Source organism: Rhinolophus ferrumequinum, chromosome 18 (genome assembly GCF_004115265.2).
Source record: "Rhinolophus ferrumequinum isolate MPI-CBG mRhiFer1 chromosome 18, mRhiFer1_v1.p, whole genome shotgun sequence".
In the NCBI taxonomy this organism is placed as follows: domain Eukaryota; kingdom Metazoa; phylum Chordata; class Mammalia; order Chiroptera; family Rhinolophidae; genus Rhinolophus; species Rhinolophus ferrumequinum.
Genome location: NC_046301.1, coordinates 40,147,536 through 40,163,943, shown reverse-complemented (window position 1 = coordinate 40,163,943; position 16,408 = coordinate 40,147,536). Strand labels below are relative to the sequence as shown.

The following is a 16,408-nucleotide window of genomic DNA, read 5'->3' as shown; positions in this document are numbered from 1 at the left end:
TTTGCCTAAATTTGTGAAGGGAAAATAAGGATGCTCATTATAAATGGGTAGTACTAATTCTTTATCTATGTAAATGTTTTTAATTCTTTTATTTATATTCATGAGTTAAGAGGGTAACTCTAGAAATCAATAATGATATCTTTATGCAAAATAATACTCTGGAATACGATAATCGGTTTTATTGAACTTACGATGAAGTTGCAACGACAAAGAGTTCTTGGCCTTCTATGAAGAGTAAATATTGTAAATTTGTTACCAGTACATAAAATTTCTTGTACCTTGTGTCTGTTCCTGTGTTTTGTAATTATTTGTCACATAAAATTTCTTGTACTGTAATATGTTAAAAAAATAAATGCTACAATTCCTTTATAATACAAAAAACAAGTACCTAAATGTAAACAAATAAAAATTTGAATTAAAAAATTAAAAAGAAAGATTTTTTTTCCCTGAAAGTTTGGGCCCAAAATGTGGGTGCGCATTATACACAGGAGCGCATTATATATGGCAAAATACGTAACATATAATATGTAAGTCTAAGTGTACAACATGTTGATTTGATCCACTTGTATATCACAAAATGATTCGCTAACACCTGCACCATGTCATGTATTTATCATTTATTTTTTGTGGTGAGAACAGTTAAGACCTACTTTCTTAGAGATACGGCTATTTTCCGCTTTTCCGCGAGGGGCCTAAGTTAATAAACACGCCCATCTCCTCCAGGGAATCCCATTATAATTGAGTTCCTCCACCCCATCAAAGCTACCTCCACCAAAAGACACACTTAATTAAGACAGGTGGTGGCAGATACCTCAGGTGAGACAAGAGCTAGAACCTAAGAAAGATACAGCCAGCACCAAATGAAGGACACAGATAAGGACACAGTTCACTGGTTTATTCAGATTTGACATGCCAATTATGCCCTATGGCCCTGGGGTGGGGGGGAATCGTGCAAGAATCTCTCTCATCATGTCCCAGCCTTCCCTCAGGAGGAAGCAGATTAAATATACAACAGAGGGGATTTTCCCTTTTAATACAGACCCAGATATAAATAGGGCAGCACCATTAGGATCCTGATTTACCAGACATCTTGGTCCCCAAACCATCTGGCATGGCAAGGTGCATTTGGGGAGACAGGAGGGGGCCGGTATTCAGAGTTGGGCTGAGGCAGCAAAAGGAGCACACAGCTCTGTCCAGGGAAGCCCCACTTCCCTCTGTAATCTGACTTCAGTTCCTTCACTCTGAACCCACTTGAAATAGGAATGAGTGAAGGGGTCCCAGCCTGGGATCAGGAGACGTCCAGTGCTTAACTATTGGGAAGGGTAGCACCAAAGGGTGTTGGGCACTGACTGAGGAGGGGAAGGCAGGCGTGGGGGGCATTCGTCAGCTCTGAGTTAGAAGTTCATCGCATGGGGGGTCGGGGGGGGGAGTTGAGGGCTGAGTGGGCATGGAGGGGAGAAAGAGCCAGATGAGTTATTCCCACAGGGGTTTGGTGGGGGGAGGCTGGACTCTTGGGCCAACGGAGTCCAACCCCTCAGTCCCTGGACTGAAGAAGAAATATTGTTTGACCGTGATGAGCAGACTCTCCCCTGGCTCCACAATCACACGAGATGATAAATACAGTGGCTTCAAAGCCTCAGCACCAAATGTGCCCCGTCTGGGGCTCCCTCATGGTCCCTCCCACCCCAGAGACTCTCAGCTGTTAAAGCATACAGGGCCCAGTTCAAACCCAAACTTCTGGTTCATCTGGCCAAAGTCAGTGGCTGCCACGTCCCAGAGGGGCAGAAACCCTACTCGGGAAGAGCTGAACTCCAAGACGGTCTTCGTCTGTCCCTTCCGGAGCTGAGCATGGGAAGACACAGATGGTGAGTTAGGGGGAGGGCAGCCTCCCTGGCCGGCTCTGCTCAGCCCCTGGCCCTCTCCCTTACCCGGCAGCCATCGTAGGGGACAGTGATGGTGGCTGCTGCTGTCTGGTTGAAGGACAGCTCCTCCCCATCAGCCCCGAGGAAGCGAAGGGAGCGGCCGTAGTTGCCCGCAGCTTCATCCAGCCAGGCGGCTGAGTTCTGGCAGAAGTAGGTGAAGCTCTGGTGAGCGGTGGCACTCAGCAACTTCAGGAAGGTCAGCTGTACCACGTTCACGGGGGACCCATCAGCGTCCACGTAGGAGAACTGGGGGTGGGACAAAGCAGGAGGGGAGGGTACCCATTCACCCAGCCATCCCACCAGCCATCGTTCTCTTGTGAGCCCTTAAGCACGTGTGGCTACTGAACACTTAAAATGTGGCTGATGAGACTGAGAAACGTTTTTAAAACTTTGTTTGATTTTAACTTTTTATTTATTTAATTTAAATTTTTCACTTTAATTCATAACTCATAACTTAGCCCCCATCCAGTTATCAGAAAACTTAGGTTTGGAACACAGTGAGTTTGTGAATCTACTCTTCCAACTGCAGGTTTTATGAAATCTAAGTATGCATCAAGTATTTCCAATGAAATTTAGCATCCAGATTACGATGTCCTATAAATGCGAAATATATACCAGACTCGGAAAAAAGTAAAATGCCTTCATAATCTGTATACTGATATGCCAATGTTTTGGATATGTTGGGTTAAATAAAACATATTATTAACATATCACTGACTTGAGATAACACACTTGGTAATGTATCCTTTTGGCTTCCTTCTCTTCCTTGTCTCATTTCTACATCCCTCGACTGATATTTTCTGGAATCACCTCCCAGATAAACTACTTGCAATTGGATCTTTGTCTCAGGGTCTGTTTGGGGGGAATCCAAACCATGATATTCCCTAATATTATATTATAGCTTTATTTGTTTCTATGGTCTGCCTATTTCCTTGGTTATATTCCCAGTAGAATGTCAACTTCATGAAGTCAGGGACTGTGTTTAATTTGCTGTTATGTTCCCAGTGCTCAGCATATACATATATGTTACATAAATGAGTCCCGAAATCCAAGATTCCCTGCCCCTTAAGCCTGCTCTTCATTTCACTTACATATCTCAGAAACTCCCCAGACACCAGTCCCCCAGGCCAGCAACCTGAATATCATCCCCGTCTCCTCCCTCCCTTTTATCTCATCAATTATTAGGTCCTATTGATTTGCCCTCTTTGATATTGTCCCGAGTCATGCTCTCCTCTCCATCCCCATGGCACCAGCTCCAGCCTGAACACCCTCCTCACTCTCATAGATCAACACATCTGTCTCTTCCTTATCTCCCAGCCTCCAGTCTCACCACCATCACCCCAGCCCCAGAGGCATTTTTCTAACACAGAGATTTGGGCTGAATCCCTCTCTCACTTAAACACAATCCGTGGCTCCCTACCGCCTACGTCTTTCTGGGGATACGGGCCTCGCTCTCACCAACCTCCCCAGCCTCTTCTCCAACTACATTCCCCCTCTAAAGGAGAGCAAGTGGCTTTTTCTTCTTTAAATTCACCAGATCGTCTCTTACCTCTGGGCTTTTGCACATGCTGTTCCCTCTGCCTGAAACACTTTTCCTTGTCCTCCCAAACATGCTAACCCATCTCATTCTTTAGGCCTCAGCTGAGGTGTGACTTCTAGCAGGAAACCTTCAGGTCCTTCTAGTGCTGCCTTTGGATTTCCACCAGGCCCTGTGATTCCCCCCTCACACATCAATGCTGCCCCACTTACTCCCCCTTCCTTAACCTGCAATCACCAGGAAGGCAGAGGCAAGTCTGTCCTGTTCCCCTCATCCCTCAGAGCCCCTCTCCCAACTCCCCATAACTTTTGCTTCCATAACTTTTCATACTACCTGACACTTCAGCCTTTGGTAACTCACCTTCTTCCCTCGACGGAATGTGCTATACCAGCTTCCTGGCTTTTCCTTGGACCAGGAGGCCAGTTTCACCTGGGGGAAGGAGGGAGGGTCAGCAGCAGGTGGCCTGGATGCCCACCACGTCCTCCGCATTTACCTCCCCAGACTGTAAATATCTGGGGCTCTCCGGCTGTTGTCTGGCTAAGGGAGTGGACTTGGCCAGTGCATAGAGCAGGCCCAAGGGGAGGGTGCCCGGCCCTCTGAAGCAGCCCTCAACAGATGACTGACAAGAGTTATGTAAATGCCCCAGCTCCCTCTCTGCCAGGTTGGACAACTTCCAGCTGTCTCCCAGAAGTCCTCAGTGGAACCGAGCCTTGGGTGCCCAGTGGTGACATTTTAACAACACTGGCTGCCTCTGCTGAACCTTCTCATATCTCACCCCCCCCACCCCGGTGCCTCCTGGGATCACCTAAATAAATGACTTGCCCTCAAATCCTTGTCTCAGAGTCTGTGTCTGGGGAACCCAAACCTAGAACGTTCCTCACTCCCCTCCCCAGCTTCTCTCTGAGCAGGAGAAAGGGGAGCTGGTGAGAGATGAGGTCTCACATATCAGCAACTGTTGTTCAGAGATCAAGTTCTGCACTCCAGCCCCCACATATGGGGGGCTCTGAGCACCCAGTAAACCAGGGCTCTGATCAATCAAAACAACAATACATAAGAAGAAGAACATTATTGTCCACTTTTGCAGGCCCTCTGCTGGCTGTGTGTTTTATCTGCTCTAGAGGTATTGGCACATAGTCAGTATCTACTCAGCATTCCCTGATATGTGCATTGGTACCACAACTGCACAACCACCCTAAGGGGTAGATACTTGCTTGAATCCCACTTTACAGATGAAAACATTGAGGTGACAGACCCGGATTCCAACCCAGGTGGTCCAGAGCTGGTACCACCTGGTCCAGTGCTCGCTCACTGCCCTCCACTGCTAAGGCTGGTTCTTGCTAAGAGGCTATTAGGCTCAGAGCTCCCTGATGGAGAACCCCAGGATTTCTGGGGGAACCAGGTGATCTCCCCTCCCAGCCCAAAGCCTGGAAGGCAGTGAGCCCACAGAGCCTATAAGGTAGCAGGTCAGGAGGCAGGGTAGCCAGGGCTGGGACGCTGCAGCCAGACCTTGATGGGTCCTCTCTTCACCTCTGTGCCTCAATTTCCCTATCTGGGGGTTGATGACAGAACTGCCACACTGGGTGATGAGGGCTCAGTAAGTTAATGCATCTAAGTGCTTAAAACAGGCCTGGCTCACGTAAGCACTACTTAAAGGTTCGCCACCATTCCTAATTTCTTCACTTGCTTTTCTTGTCTGTCTTCCTCCTAAAAGGCAAGCTCCACAAAAGCAGAGATTTTTTTTTTTTAATTCCCTGTTGTAACTCCAGCACTTGGCATACAGTAGGTGCTCGATAAATGTTGGAAAGATAAGGTCTTCACCAAAGTCTGGTACTCGTTGTTGGGGGCAGGGGAGGCGAGGACAGCCCTCCCTGGGAGGCGGAGAGGATGGGATGGCGTCCACAGCCCCCTTCCTCCTCCTCCCAACCCCCTCCTCCCCCCCACTCACCCCCTCCCCCCTCTCCCCGCCGCTCCCCCGGAGGCACTCACAGTCTCAAACTTCTTGTCAGGGTAGAGGCACGTCTCTCCTCCCGCCGTAAAATTGCAGAAAACCTTGAGCGCGTCCCGCGCGCAGCCCTGGTTGGGGTCAATCCAGTATTCCCCTGCCGCAGACCAGGAGGGGCGGGTGAGCCGGGGCGGGACCCGACGGCTCCCAGCCCGCCCAGCCAGGGGCCGGACCTCACCATCCGGCAGGTGCGGGTGGTTGCGGTGGAGCTCGCTGCACACGAGGCCCGGGCGCTGGGCGGTGCCGGGAGGGCGCCGCAGCTGCTCCAGCTCGAAGCTCAGAGACGTGAGAGAGGCCAGTACCTCCTCCAGACCGCCCTCCGGGGCCTCCAGCGCCCCCGGGCCCGGGACCCAGCGCCGGCGTCGGCGCAGCCAAGGCAGCTCCGCCCGGGGTCCCTGAGCAGAGGGGGAGACGGAGAACACAGACCAGGGACAGAGAGACAAGCAGCGGTGAGAGAGGGAGACACGGGAGGCAGAAGATAGGGGTGGGGTTGATGAGAAAGGTGCGGGAGAGATACAAGCAGGGACAGGGACAGGGATGGGGGAGACAGAGACAGAGAGACACACAGGAAGGAGAGGGGCAGGAAAACTCAGAGACGGGAGAGATAGAAGTAGAAATATAATAAAAGAGAGAGAGAACCACAAGTTCAGGCAAAGAAAGCGCAGGGGGTAGGGGAGGAGGCAGCCACCAAGCAGGAAAAGAGAGAACAGATAAAATCGTGCAACAAATATTTGAGGCAGGGAAAAGCCAGGAGCCATGGAAGAGGTGGATAGAGAGTCAGAGAGGAAGAGATGGGGTAGGAGAGACAGGGTGCAAACAAAACCGGGTCAGTGCCCCCACGGCTGTCCTTCTAACCCCCACCCCAACACACACACAGCCCAGACCCCGCTTTGGCTTTCAAGGCACCTCCCTCCCCACTTGCATCCCCTGACACCTGCCGTGGGCCCCACCTGGTTCTGGACACTGGGGGACCGAGTGGGGACAGTCCAACCCAGTCCCTGGGGAACTTACCGGGGGACCTGGTGGGCCTGGGGGGCCAGTGTCTCCACGGGGCCCGAGGGATCCCTGTAGGGAGAAGTCACTTGGGGGTGAACTCTGTCTATGGAAGACCCCTTCCTGCCAACACACGTATACGTGCACACACACACAGAGCCCTGGGGAAGGCACATGCAATTTTCAGCACCAAGCATAAAAACACATTTTCTTTCCATGTTTTAACATCTCTGAAATCATCATCTTAACATCTTTGGCGAGTGGTAATTTACTTGGCAGAATTGTTTTCTTTCAGAGCAGTTTATAAAATAATGGTGCATCCTACAATTGATGGCATCTTAGATTTGATGAAATGCAGTGGTAGGTGTTCAATAAATATTTGTTGACTACATGATTGAGTGACTAAATAAACCAATGAATGCAAAGGCATTGAAGGTTCTGGTGGAGTGGAAGGGTGTGGGGGCTGAAATGTGGGAGCCCAAGGGAGCAGGGAATACTCACTGGGGACCCCTTTGAGCCTTTTTCTCCCAGAGGGCCCTGTGGGGTAGAGACAAAGAGGTTTGGAGGCCTGGCTGGCCCGCCATGGTGACCCCCACCCCCATCGCACAGACCCCTCATACTCACTGCTACACCTGGGGGTCCAGGGTGGCCCAGAGAGCCAATGGGACCCGGGGGACCCTGGAGAAAGGACATCAGGTATCATTGATGGGGTTCAACCCTATGGTCCCCTCAAGACCCCAAACTCCAAACATAGCCTCCAATCCGCAAGTCCCCAGATAGAGCCCCTGTTTTTCCCCAGATACAACCCCTATCATTCCAGACCCAGGTTTCCCTAAACCCCCCAGTCTCCAAACAAGCCCCATCTCTACCTCCCCACCCACCCCCTCCTTTGAACACATTCTTCCCACTTGGGGCAGGACACACACTCACGGGTTCTCCCTTGGGGCCAGGAGGGCCCTGTACGCCTGGCAACCCCCGATCCCCCTTCTCACCGGCTTCCCCAGGGGGGCCAATGAGGCCAATTAATCCAATGTGGCCCTGGAGGACAAAAGCAGCATGTGGGGGAATAAAAAAAGGGGGTGCTGGGAGGTTTTTCTCCTAGAGCCTTGGGGTAATGAGTTTGGGAGCAGAGGACACCCCACTCTCCCAGCCCTCTGGCCAGGGAGGAGATAGGGGTAAATGTGGGAGGGAAGTAAAGGATGGAGGTATCCTTACCTTTTCCCCCTTGAGGCCAGCGTCTCCCTTGAGCCCCGGGAGGCCAGAGGGCCCCTGGAAGGAGAGGGCGGGTCAGTCAGTGAATGTAAACATGAAATCTCAAGGTTCATGTGGGTGATTGGGGGTGGTCAAATGGGAAATTACCCAGATTTCAAAGGGGAATTACCAGACATGTGATCATGGGGATGGTCAGGAGAGAGGAGGGATGACAAGAGAGAATGAAGGGGTTGGCTGGAGGAGGACCAATCTGAATGGTCAGTGGTCAAGATCAGTATGAGTGATCAGTGTAGACCATCAAGATCGATGGTCAGTTTGGCCTGTCAAGATTGAGGGTCACTGGTTAATGTAGACCATCAAGATGGAGGGTCAGTGTGGCTGGTCAGTATAGACCAAGATGGAGGAGGGTCAGTGTGGGTGGTCAGTATAGACCAAGATGGAGGGTCAGTGTGGGTGGTCAGTATAGACCAAGATGGAGGGTCAGTGTGGGTGGCCAGTATAGACCAAGATGGAGGGTCAGTGTGGGTGGTCAGTATAGACCAAGATGGAGGGTCAGTGTGGGTGGTCAGTATAGACCAAGATGGAGGGTCAGTGTGGGTGGTCAGTATAGACCAAGGTGAAGGGTCAGTGTAGGACCAATAAGATGAGTGATCAGAATAGATGGTTAGTATACGTGGTCAGGGTGGACCACCAGATAGTCAGTGAAGGGTCGGCCTGACCATCAGCACCCATGGTCACTAGATGGCTACTGGGTGCCCAGTGTGGTTCTTAGTGCCAGGACCTCAAGGACAAAGAAGTCTCTTACCAAGGGGCCAGGAGGGCCCATCTGTCCAGGAGATCCCAGGAGGCCTGGCTCACCCTGGGATGAAACAGAACATGGAGAGATTGCACCCTGCCAGAACACAGTGTGGATGCCCCTGCCATCCACCAGGCTTAGTCCCTCCCAACCATGATGAGAAACTGTAAGGTAGAAGCACACGTGGAGGGCCTGACCCCACCCCCACCCCGCCCCATCCCTGTTCCTGCCCCACTCACCACCGGGCCGGGGATCCCTCGAAGACCCTCAGGCCCAACACGCCCAGGGGGGCCTTGAGCCCCCACTGGGCCTTTCCTCCCTGGGGACCCATCAGGACCTGGCTCCCCCTAAAACAGACAGGGGCAAGGGAGGGGACAGAGTCAGGAGGTACCTGCCTCCTGACCCCCAGCCAAGAGCTATCAGGTAGGGGGAGGGAATTGGGGCACCTGTGGTGGTCACAGGCCCCCTCCCCATTCTGATGGCCCAACTGTTGGCTGAGGGGTCAGGGCAGGGACCCCTCCCTGGGCAGGGGGCACTCACCTTGGCACCTTTCTCCCCTTCTTTGCCTTCTTGTCCCATGTGTCCAGAAGGACCCTGAAAAGGTAGTAGAGACAGTCAGAGGGGCCTTGTGGGGGTGAGTGGGGGATCTGTAGGGGTGAGGGAGGACCTGTGGAGGTGAAGTGGGGCCTACAGGGCTGAGTGGGGATGAGTGCGGGCCTATGAGGGTGGGTGGGGGCCTGTGAGGGTGGGTGGGGACCTGTGAGGGTGAGTGCGGGCCTGTGGGGGTGGGTGGGGGCCTGTGCGGGTGGGTGCGGGCCCATGGGGGTGGGTGGGGGCCCGTGGGGGTGAGGGGGGGCCTGTGGGGGTGAGTGGGACAAGGCGGGAGCCAGGACAGCCAGGAGGCAGGTCATCACTCACCCTCTTGCCAGGAGGCCCAGGAGGGCCAGGTTCCCCAGAAGCGCCAGGCGGACCCTGTGGAGTGATGGCAGCACCAGGATAGAATTAGCTAACATTGACTGAGCGTAACTGTTTCCAGATGCCTTTGACCCAAAGACAGCCTTCCCCAAACATCAGCTCAGCACCAGCCACCTCCTGCCTCCTCCCTCGAGCTTCTCCTGTTCCTGATGAGGCCCCAGGGAGGCAAAGCAGGCACACCAATGGGGGCCTTGAGTACGTCATTAACCCTTCTTCTGGCCCCCCAATCCTCCCACTCACCAGCCCCAACCCCTCTCCCAGCACCACATCCTCTGCTCCCCACTCACCGGTCCCCCAACATCACCAGGGTCTCCTTTCCCCCCTGGGTAACCGTCCAGACCCTGCAGGTGGACAGAGTTGGGAGGGGTTGTGGGGTCACATGAGAATTTGGGGGTGAGGCTTGGAGGATAATGAAAGTTATTTGCTCCAGGAATCTTGCCCAGGTCTATGGGGGGTAGGGAGATGGGGACAAAATTAGGGAATATGCTGGGCTTGGTGGGGAAAGGAGGGTTTACACCCACCGAAACTCCAGGGTCTCCAGGGGGTCCTAGATCTCCTGGGAGCCCTGTGGGGCCCTGGAACACAGAATGACGAATAATCACATCTCGGAATTATTGAGCATCCACTAATTCATTTCACAGACAAATGGTGCCCAGGCACAGTTCTGGTTGCTGAGGATACATGGTGAACAAAACACAAAATCTCCACCCTGGTAGAGAGAACATTCTAGTGTTGAATGTGTGCAGGTGCTGAGCTAAGAACGTTCCATGCATCATCTCACTTCATCCTTCCAGCAGCCACCCAGCTCAGGGCTCACAGATAAACTGACCCTCAGAGACAGACACAGAAAATGGGATGGTGAAGTCCCACAGACGCTGAAGTTGCCCACTGCCCTCCCACCCCACCCCAAGCCCTGCTGCTGGGGCAGAAAGGTCTCAACCTCCGCCTGACGGCAAATCCTACGTCAGCTCCAATCTTGACCTTGGCCTTCCCAACATTGTTAGTGATTCCATGTGGAAGCAAGTTTCACCCTCTACAATGACTGATTGATTCATTCATTCATTTAATCAATCATTCATTAGCTCTGTTCTGGGTTGTTCATAGAATCAGCATCCTGGAGGACCGGACCCCAGGCTGGAAGTCGGGGAGCAGGTTCGAGCAGACATGAGTGTCCGCCCTCATCTCTGCCTCCACCTCCCCCAGGACTCACCACGTTCCCTTTGGCTCCATCTTCTCCAGGAGGGCCCTTCTTGCCTGGGGGCCCAGCAGCCCCAGATGGGCCTGTGTCCCCCTTTTCACCAACTTCTCCCTTGGGCCCCTTTGCAGGAACAGAGGTCAGAATTCAGAAGCGCCTGGACTCTCCAGGGGTCAAGGTTAGCATACCTGGACTTAGGGCTGGGGGGAGGAATCTGGGACTTCCCTGGAGTCAGGGGTCAGAGTAGCCTCGCCTGCCCAATGATCAGAAGTCAATGGGATTTAGGAATTACAGGAGCCAGAGGTCAGGGTGGGCCAGTTGCCTAGAGGCCATGGGCAAGGCTGGTCTAGTCCATGTGGCACCCTTGAGTAAATTAGAAAAAGGCCCCCCTGTGGGCAACTCATCCCCAGGCCAGGGCGAGTGTTGGTTCTGAGCCCCCGTCGACCCCCTCGGTCCCACACTCTTGTGCCGTGTACTACATGGACAATACGTATCAGCCCTGCCACCTTCCAAGGCTCTGTCATCAAGATAACCCGGGAAGCCCATAGGTTCTGGGCAGTGGGTGATCTAGGACTGCCCAGGGGTCAAGGTGGCCTGAGGTAGCCAGGGGCCAGGGGTTCCCTGGGATGGGTGCAGGTGCACAGGACACAGTCACTCACAGGGATGCCTGGGGTTCCTGGGGGTCCTGTGTCTCCAGCCTCCCCTGGCTCACCCTGCAGGAGGCAAAGTGAGAGTATGGAGGGGTCCCATTCTGGCCGACAGAGAGAGGCTCCCCAGCACAGCCCCTCCCCGAACCAGGACTTGTTGTACCTCCCCCACCCTGTACAGTTCCCTGCCCTCCCTCTCTCACCTTCTCGCCGACAGCACCTGGCTGACCGACTCCTCCAGGCAGCCCCGGAAGGCCCTGGAGAGACAGCCAGGGGCACAGGTGAGACTGTGGGATCCCAACCTCCCCTTCTTGGGAAATATACGTCCCCATTTCTGAGGCATCCTGGGTGCCCTTCCCAGAGTCCTCACCTCTGATCCGCTAGGCCCATGGGGACCCCGAGGACCCGGAGCTCCATGGGGACCCTGTGGGACAGTCAGAATAGCATCCAGTGACCCCATGGTCCCCCAAAAGTCTCCAGCAACCACAAACACCACCCTTGATGCTGGTGACCCGCATGATCCTTAAAATATCACGTCCCTGTGACCCCCCCCATTGATCCAACAGCCACCCCCAGCTTGCCACACCCTTTCCCCTCCCACTTTGCCCCCCATTGTCCATACCATGGACCCCACGTCTCCAACTTCTCCCTTTTCTCCAGGAGGGCCTGGAAGTCCCTGTGGAACAAAGAAGCAAGATTGGAGCATAGGGTTGGGGGAACCAGAAGCCATACCCCAAACTCAAACACCTACCTGCAGCCCAGGGGGGCCAATCACCCCCATGAAGCCTCTCACCCCATCATCTCCTTTCTGCCCAAAGAGGCCCGGGGGCCCTCGGCGTCCCTGAGCCCCGTCTGCTCCCTGGGAGAAGGAGAGGGCAGGTGCAAGTAGGGTCCAGGTCAATAGTTGGAAATAGGCTCAGGGTTGGGTTTGGAGTTGGGGGTGCAGGTTAAGGGTTCGAGTTTGGGAATTAAGTCAAGGGTTGAGTCATAGTTTTGAGATGGGCATTGGGTGATGAGTCACGTCCAGCTTGAGGTCAAGGTCATGAGCAGGGTTTAGACGGGGCTGAAAGGGAATTTGGGGTTGGGTTGGAGGTTGGGGCCAAGGTCAGACTGAGAGTTTGAGCTTCGGTTTGGAGTCAGCGCTGGAGGGCGGCTCAGCGTTGGGGTAAAGTGTAGAACTGGGTCAGTGTTCAGTTATGTGGGATTTGAAGATAAAATCTGCGTTGGGATTGATGTTAAGGTCACAGGCAGGGTTGAGATTAGGGCTGAGGGGGCTTCAGGGTTGGGGCTGAGGGGGGGATTGAGTCAGATTCTGGGGTGAGGTCACACTGGGTATCAGCGAGGAGGGGAGGATCGGGGTTGGAACTGAGTCCAGGTGCAGGACACTCTCCCTTCCCATCGGGGACCCAGGGGACGGTCACAAAGCTGGGAGCACCTACCGGGGAGCCTGGGTGTCCCACGGGACCGCGTATCCCTGTTGGTCCAGGTGGGCCCTGAGGAGGAAACAGAGTTGGAAAACCCCTCAAGTTCAAGGTTGGGGGGGTGCATGGCACTAGATATGTCAGTCACTGCCCCGTCCCCCCACCAGGAAGCGACAGCTGCGCACACATCCCAACCCTCTCTTCCTAGTCACCAACGGCTGGGATCAGACACACACATCTGTCCTAAGCTGGGCCCTTCAGGACTTCCCCCCACCAGTACCCCAGCACCCAGGGACCCAGCTGGCTTGCTGATGCTACAAGCTGTGGCTGAAGCCCCGCAGGGAAGCCGGGACGCGATGGATGCCTCAGAGCCATGCAGAGTCAAAGCCAGAGAGAACGACGTGCCGCCCAGGAAAGGGAGAGGAGAGAGTAAGTGCCTCAGTGGCCTCCCCAGGTTCCTGGGGCCCCAGCGACTCTGTCTGTTGGCCCCTTCCTTCCAGGCAGCTTGAATGGCTTCTGTTACTGGCAGGTGTCAAGATGGGCTCAGGAAGGTAAGGAGTTCCATGGCCTCTCCCACCCATGCCTCTCCCCTCCCTGACGACCACCCCTCACGGGGGCCCCCACTCACCGCATCCCCCTTATCACCCTTGCTTCCCTTGTGACCAGGAGCCCCCACTTCCCCCTGCAAAAGAAATTAGATGAGAAAAGAGCCAGGCTCCCCGCGACCCCCCACTTCCCCAGCCCTTCTCTCTCCAGGAACTCTCACCTTGTCCCCTTCCTCGCCAGAAGGCCCAACGGCCCCAGGGGGCCCTGGCAGCCCCAGGGGTCCTGGAATCCCATCTTTGCCAGTGGGGCCAGAGGCGCCACGTTCGCCCTGATGGGGGAGTGAAAGGCGAAATATCAGGGGCCAGGGCTGGAGTGGGGTCCTGGTATGTGGAGGGCTGGGTCCTCAGGATGCCTGAGGAATGGGGTGGGCACAGCACTTACCGGGGACCCCTTCTCTCCTGCAGGGCCAACAGGGCCTTGGCCTCCACTTTGGCCAGGAAGCCCAATGCCTCCTGCTGGGCCCACAGGACCGCGCTCCCCAGGGGAGCCCTGAAAACAGGGGTGAGGGGGTCAGGAAAAATAGCAATAGTAGTAGTTCTCGTATCTGGAGGATTTTCAAGCCTCAAGTCACTGAGTTTAGGTGATTGATTACCAGGACATATCCAATCTGTTCCCCACACGGCAGACAGAGAGAGCTGTGAACACCTGAGCCAGGGCACCTGCCTCCTCTGCCCACAGCCCTCCGGGGGCTCCCTCCTCACTGAGATACAAAGAGGTCTCCTGGAGCCTACCAGGCCCTGCGTGGCCTGCTCCCGACCCGTCCCTGCCCTCACCTCCTCCCACTCTCACTCTTGCTCACTGCCCTCCAGCCACACGGTCTCCTCACTGTTTCCTCTAACACACCAGGCATGGTCCAGCCTCAGGGCCTTTGCACATGCTGTTCCCTCTGCCTGGAATGCTGTTCTCCCAGGCATCCACATGGCTTCTCCCTCACCTCCTCAGGTGTCAGCTCCAATGTCACCTTCTCAGGAGGCCTTCCCTGACCAGCCTACTTCAACTGCTCTGCCCCTGTTCCCCACTTTCTGTGCCACTTGTTTCAGGGCATCTATCACCACTGATTCCTTGTGTCCCCGACTGGAACGTAACCTCCAGGAGAAAGGTTTTTGTATGTCGATGTCTGGCACACAGGTAAGCATATGTCAGATGGATCATTTCATCGAGATATATAAAAACCTATGAGATGGGCTTGGTCATGGATGAGGCAACTGAGGCTCACAGAGCGACACGACGGCCTGGCCAGTGAGTGGCAGAGCTGGATGCGACCCAGGCCTGTTTCACCCCCAAAATAGTGGACTTAACCATGACCATGCCCAGTTTCCCTTCACCCTGCCTCCCACCCAGCAAATGGGGTTGCACTTACGTTGGCCCCGACAGGGCCTGGGGGTCCCTTGTCACCCTTCAAACCAGTAGGTCCCTGAAGGAGGAGATGGTTCACAGTCAAGAGAGCCCCAGGAGTGTCCCCAGGTGCTGCCTTCACTTTAGGGACTCACAGTTCTCACCCCCTTCTGGGCACTGAGGTTTGGGGTCAGTCTCCTCCATGCCCTTCCAGCCATCATTTCTTTACTTTCACAGTTGTCCCCACCCAGGACACCACCACCATGTCCCTGCCCTGAGCTCCCCATTTCCTTCTACTTCACAGCCTGGCCAGACACACACAGGAGGGGTTCCAAAGGATACTCACAGGGTCCCCGGGGGCTCCTTGCGGGCCAGGGAAGCCCCTGGGTCCAGGTGGCCCTTCCTTGCCAAGGGGTCCCAGTGGCCCCAGGTCCCCCTGCAGGAGTGCAGAATTGGAAGGTCAGGCTCCAGAGAAGCAGTGTCTCCCCCAGTCTGTGAGTCTGGGCCCCCTCCCTTGTGGGGCTGATTCTGAGCCTTCAGGTGGCATGGGGCCACTTAGGGACCTTCAGGGCCACTCCACTGAGATCCCCCACAGGGCAGAGTCTCACCTTGGCCCCCTCTCTGCCCTCCAGACCTGGAAGACCTTGTTCACCAGGAGGTCCAGGGGGGCCAGGGGGCCCCCTCTCCCCGAGAGGTCCTGCTTCTCCTATCTTTCCCTGGAGAGGAAGAAGACTCATCTTGAACAGAGGTGGTCTGGGGTGGGAGGTCTGAGATCCACTTCCCCCTCTAATATCTCCCCAACTAGTGAAAAATTGGAGGGACTTGTGGGGTCCACTCTGACCTGAGGACCCACGACACCAACTGGTCCAGGTGGGCCTGTCTGACCTTGAAATCCCTGGGGAGAAAATTTAAAAGGGAGCATCACATGGGGGGAAGAAATGGAGAGCTTAATGGGGTCAGAGGTCAAGTGGTCACTCACCAATTCTCCTCTCTGTCCTGGGTGCCCAGATCGTCCATCTTTCCCCTGGGGGCCCTGGGAGACAAGATGGGAGAGAGTTGAAGAACAAATAAGGAACCTCTCCACTCCCCAGCTCCCCGCCCACCTGCCCCCCAATCAGGGTGAGCTCTCTTACAGGGGGACCTTTTGGCCCAGAGAATCCAGGGGGGCCTTGCAGGCCTGGGAGGCCCTGAAATGGAACAGAAATCATTACTCATCCCTCCTACCTGACACCCCTGAACCCCACACAATGACAACAAGAACTAACACACATTGAGCACCTTCTGTATGCTAGGCACAGGGCCACACACTATACACACTGTAAGTCATTTCATTCACCACTGCAGCCCTTGGGATGGAGACTGTGGTTATTCCAGTCTTATAGATGGGGAAACAGGCCCAGAGAGGTTAAGTGACTTGCCCAAGAACACACAGCAGGCAAGTGGTTGAGGTAGGACTTGAACTCATGGCTCTCTAACTTCAGAGCCTGTGTTCTTTCCACTGCATTATGTCTCCCTACCTCCTGGGTTTGACTCCTGCCCAGAAACACATATGCATGCACACACACACACACACACACACACTCTCTCTCTCTCTCTCTCTCTCTCTCTCTCACCTTTTCTCCAGGGATCCCAGGGGCCCCATCTTGGCCCACATCGCCCTAGAACAGAGTGAATGAGATTCAGGCCACAGAACAAAGTTAACTGGGAGTGCCTGGGGGGGACTTGATGAGCCTGTGGCAGAAGGCCTGCCTTGGAACGGGGGGCTGA

At 54.7% G+C, this 16,408-nt stretch overlaps 1 protein-coding gene across 1 annotated transcript in view; it reads right to left on the bottom strand.

Annotated features, from left to right (window-relative positions):
- Window positions 1-880: 880 nt before the first annotated feature.
- COL5A3 (collagen type V alpha 3 chain) overlaps window positions 881-16,408 on the bottom strand; it is a 35,780-nt gene continuing 20,252 nt past the window's right edge. The window contains exons 35-67 of the mRNA XM_033135043.1: window positions 16,255-16,299; window positions 15,775-15,828; window positions 15,621-15,674; window positions 15,483-15,536; window positions 15,250-15,357; window positions 14,988-15,077; window positions 14,667-14,720; window positions 13,688-13,795; window positions 13,467-13,574; window positions 13,329-13,382; window positions 12,719-12,772; window positions 12,031-12,138; window positions 11,902-11,955; window positions 11,650-11,703; window positions 11,483-11,536; window positions 11,292-11,345; window positions 10,648-10,755; window positions 9,959-10,012; window positions 9,725-9,778; window positions 9,381-9,434; window positions 9,003-9,056; window positions 8,702-8,809; window positions 8,472-8,525; window positions 7,670-7,723; window positions 7,385-7,492; window positions 7,079-7,132; window positions 6,956-6,991; window positions 6,473-6,526; window positions 5,640-5,856; window positions 5,446-5,558; window positions 3,820-3,888; window positions 1,929-2,168; window positions 881-1,842 (exon numbers count right to left, since the gene is read on the bottom strand). Coding sequence (XP_032990934.1) covers window positions 1,696-1,842; window positions 1,929-2,168; window positions 3,820-3,888; window positions 5,446-5,558; window positions 5,640-5,856; window positions 6,473-6,526; window positions 6,956-6,991; window positions 7,079-7,132; window positions 7,385-7,492; window positions 7,670-7,723; window positions 8,472-8,525; window positions 8,702-8,809; window positions 9,003-9,056; window positions 9,381-9,434; window positions 9,725-9,778; window positions 9,959-10,012; window positions 10,648-10,755; window positions 11,292-11,345; window positions 11,483-11,536; window positions 11,650-11,703; window positions 11,902-11,955; window positions 12,031-12,138; window positions 12,719-12,772; window positions 13,329-13,382; window positions 13,467-13,574; window positions 13,688-13,795; window positions 14,667-14,720; window positions 14,988-15,077; window positions 15,250-15,357; window positions 15,483-15,536; window positions 15,621-15,674; window positions 15,775-15,828; window positions 16,255-16,299 — 2,685 coding nt within the window. The 3' untranslated portion in view covers window positions 881-1,695. The remainder of the gene's footprint in view (window positions 1,843-1,928; window positions 2,169-3,819; window positions 3,889-5,445; window positions 5,559-5,639; window positions 5,857-6,472; window positions 6,527-6,955; window positions 6,992-7,078; window positions 7,133-7,384; window positions 7,493-7,669; window positions 7,724-8,471; window positions 8,526-8,701; window positions 8,810-9,002; window positions 9,057-9,380; window positions 9,435-9,724; window positions 9,779-9,958; window positions 10,013-10,647; window positions 10,756-11,291; window positions 11,346-11,482; window positions 11,537-11,649; window positions 11,704-11,901; window positions 11,956-12,030; window positions 12,139-12,718; window positions 12,773-13,328; window positions 13,383-13,466; window positions 13,575-13,687; window positions 13,796-14,666; window positions 14,721-14,987; window positions 15,078-15,249; window positions 15,358-15,482; window positions 15,537-15,620; window positions 15,675-15,774; window positions 15,829-16,254; window positions 16,300-16,408) is intronic.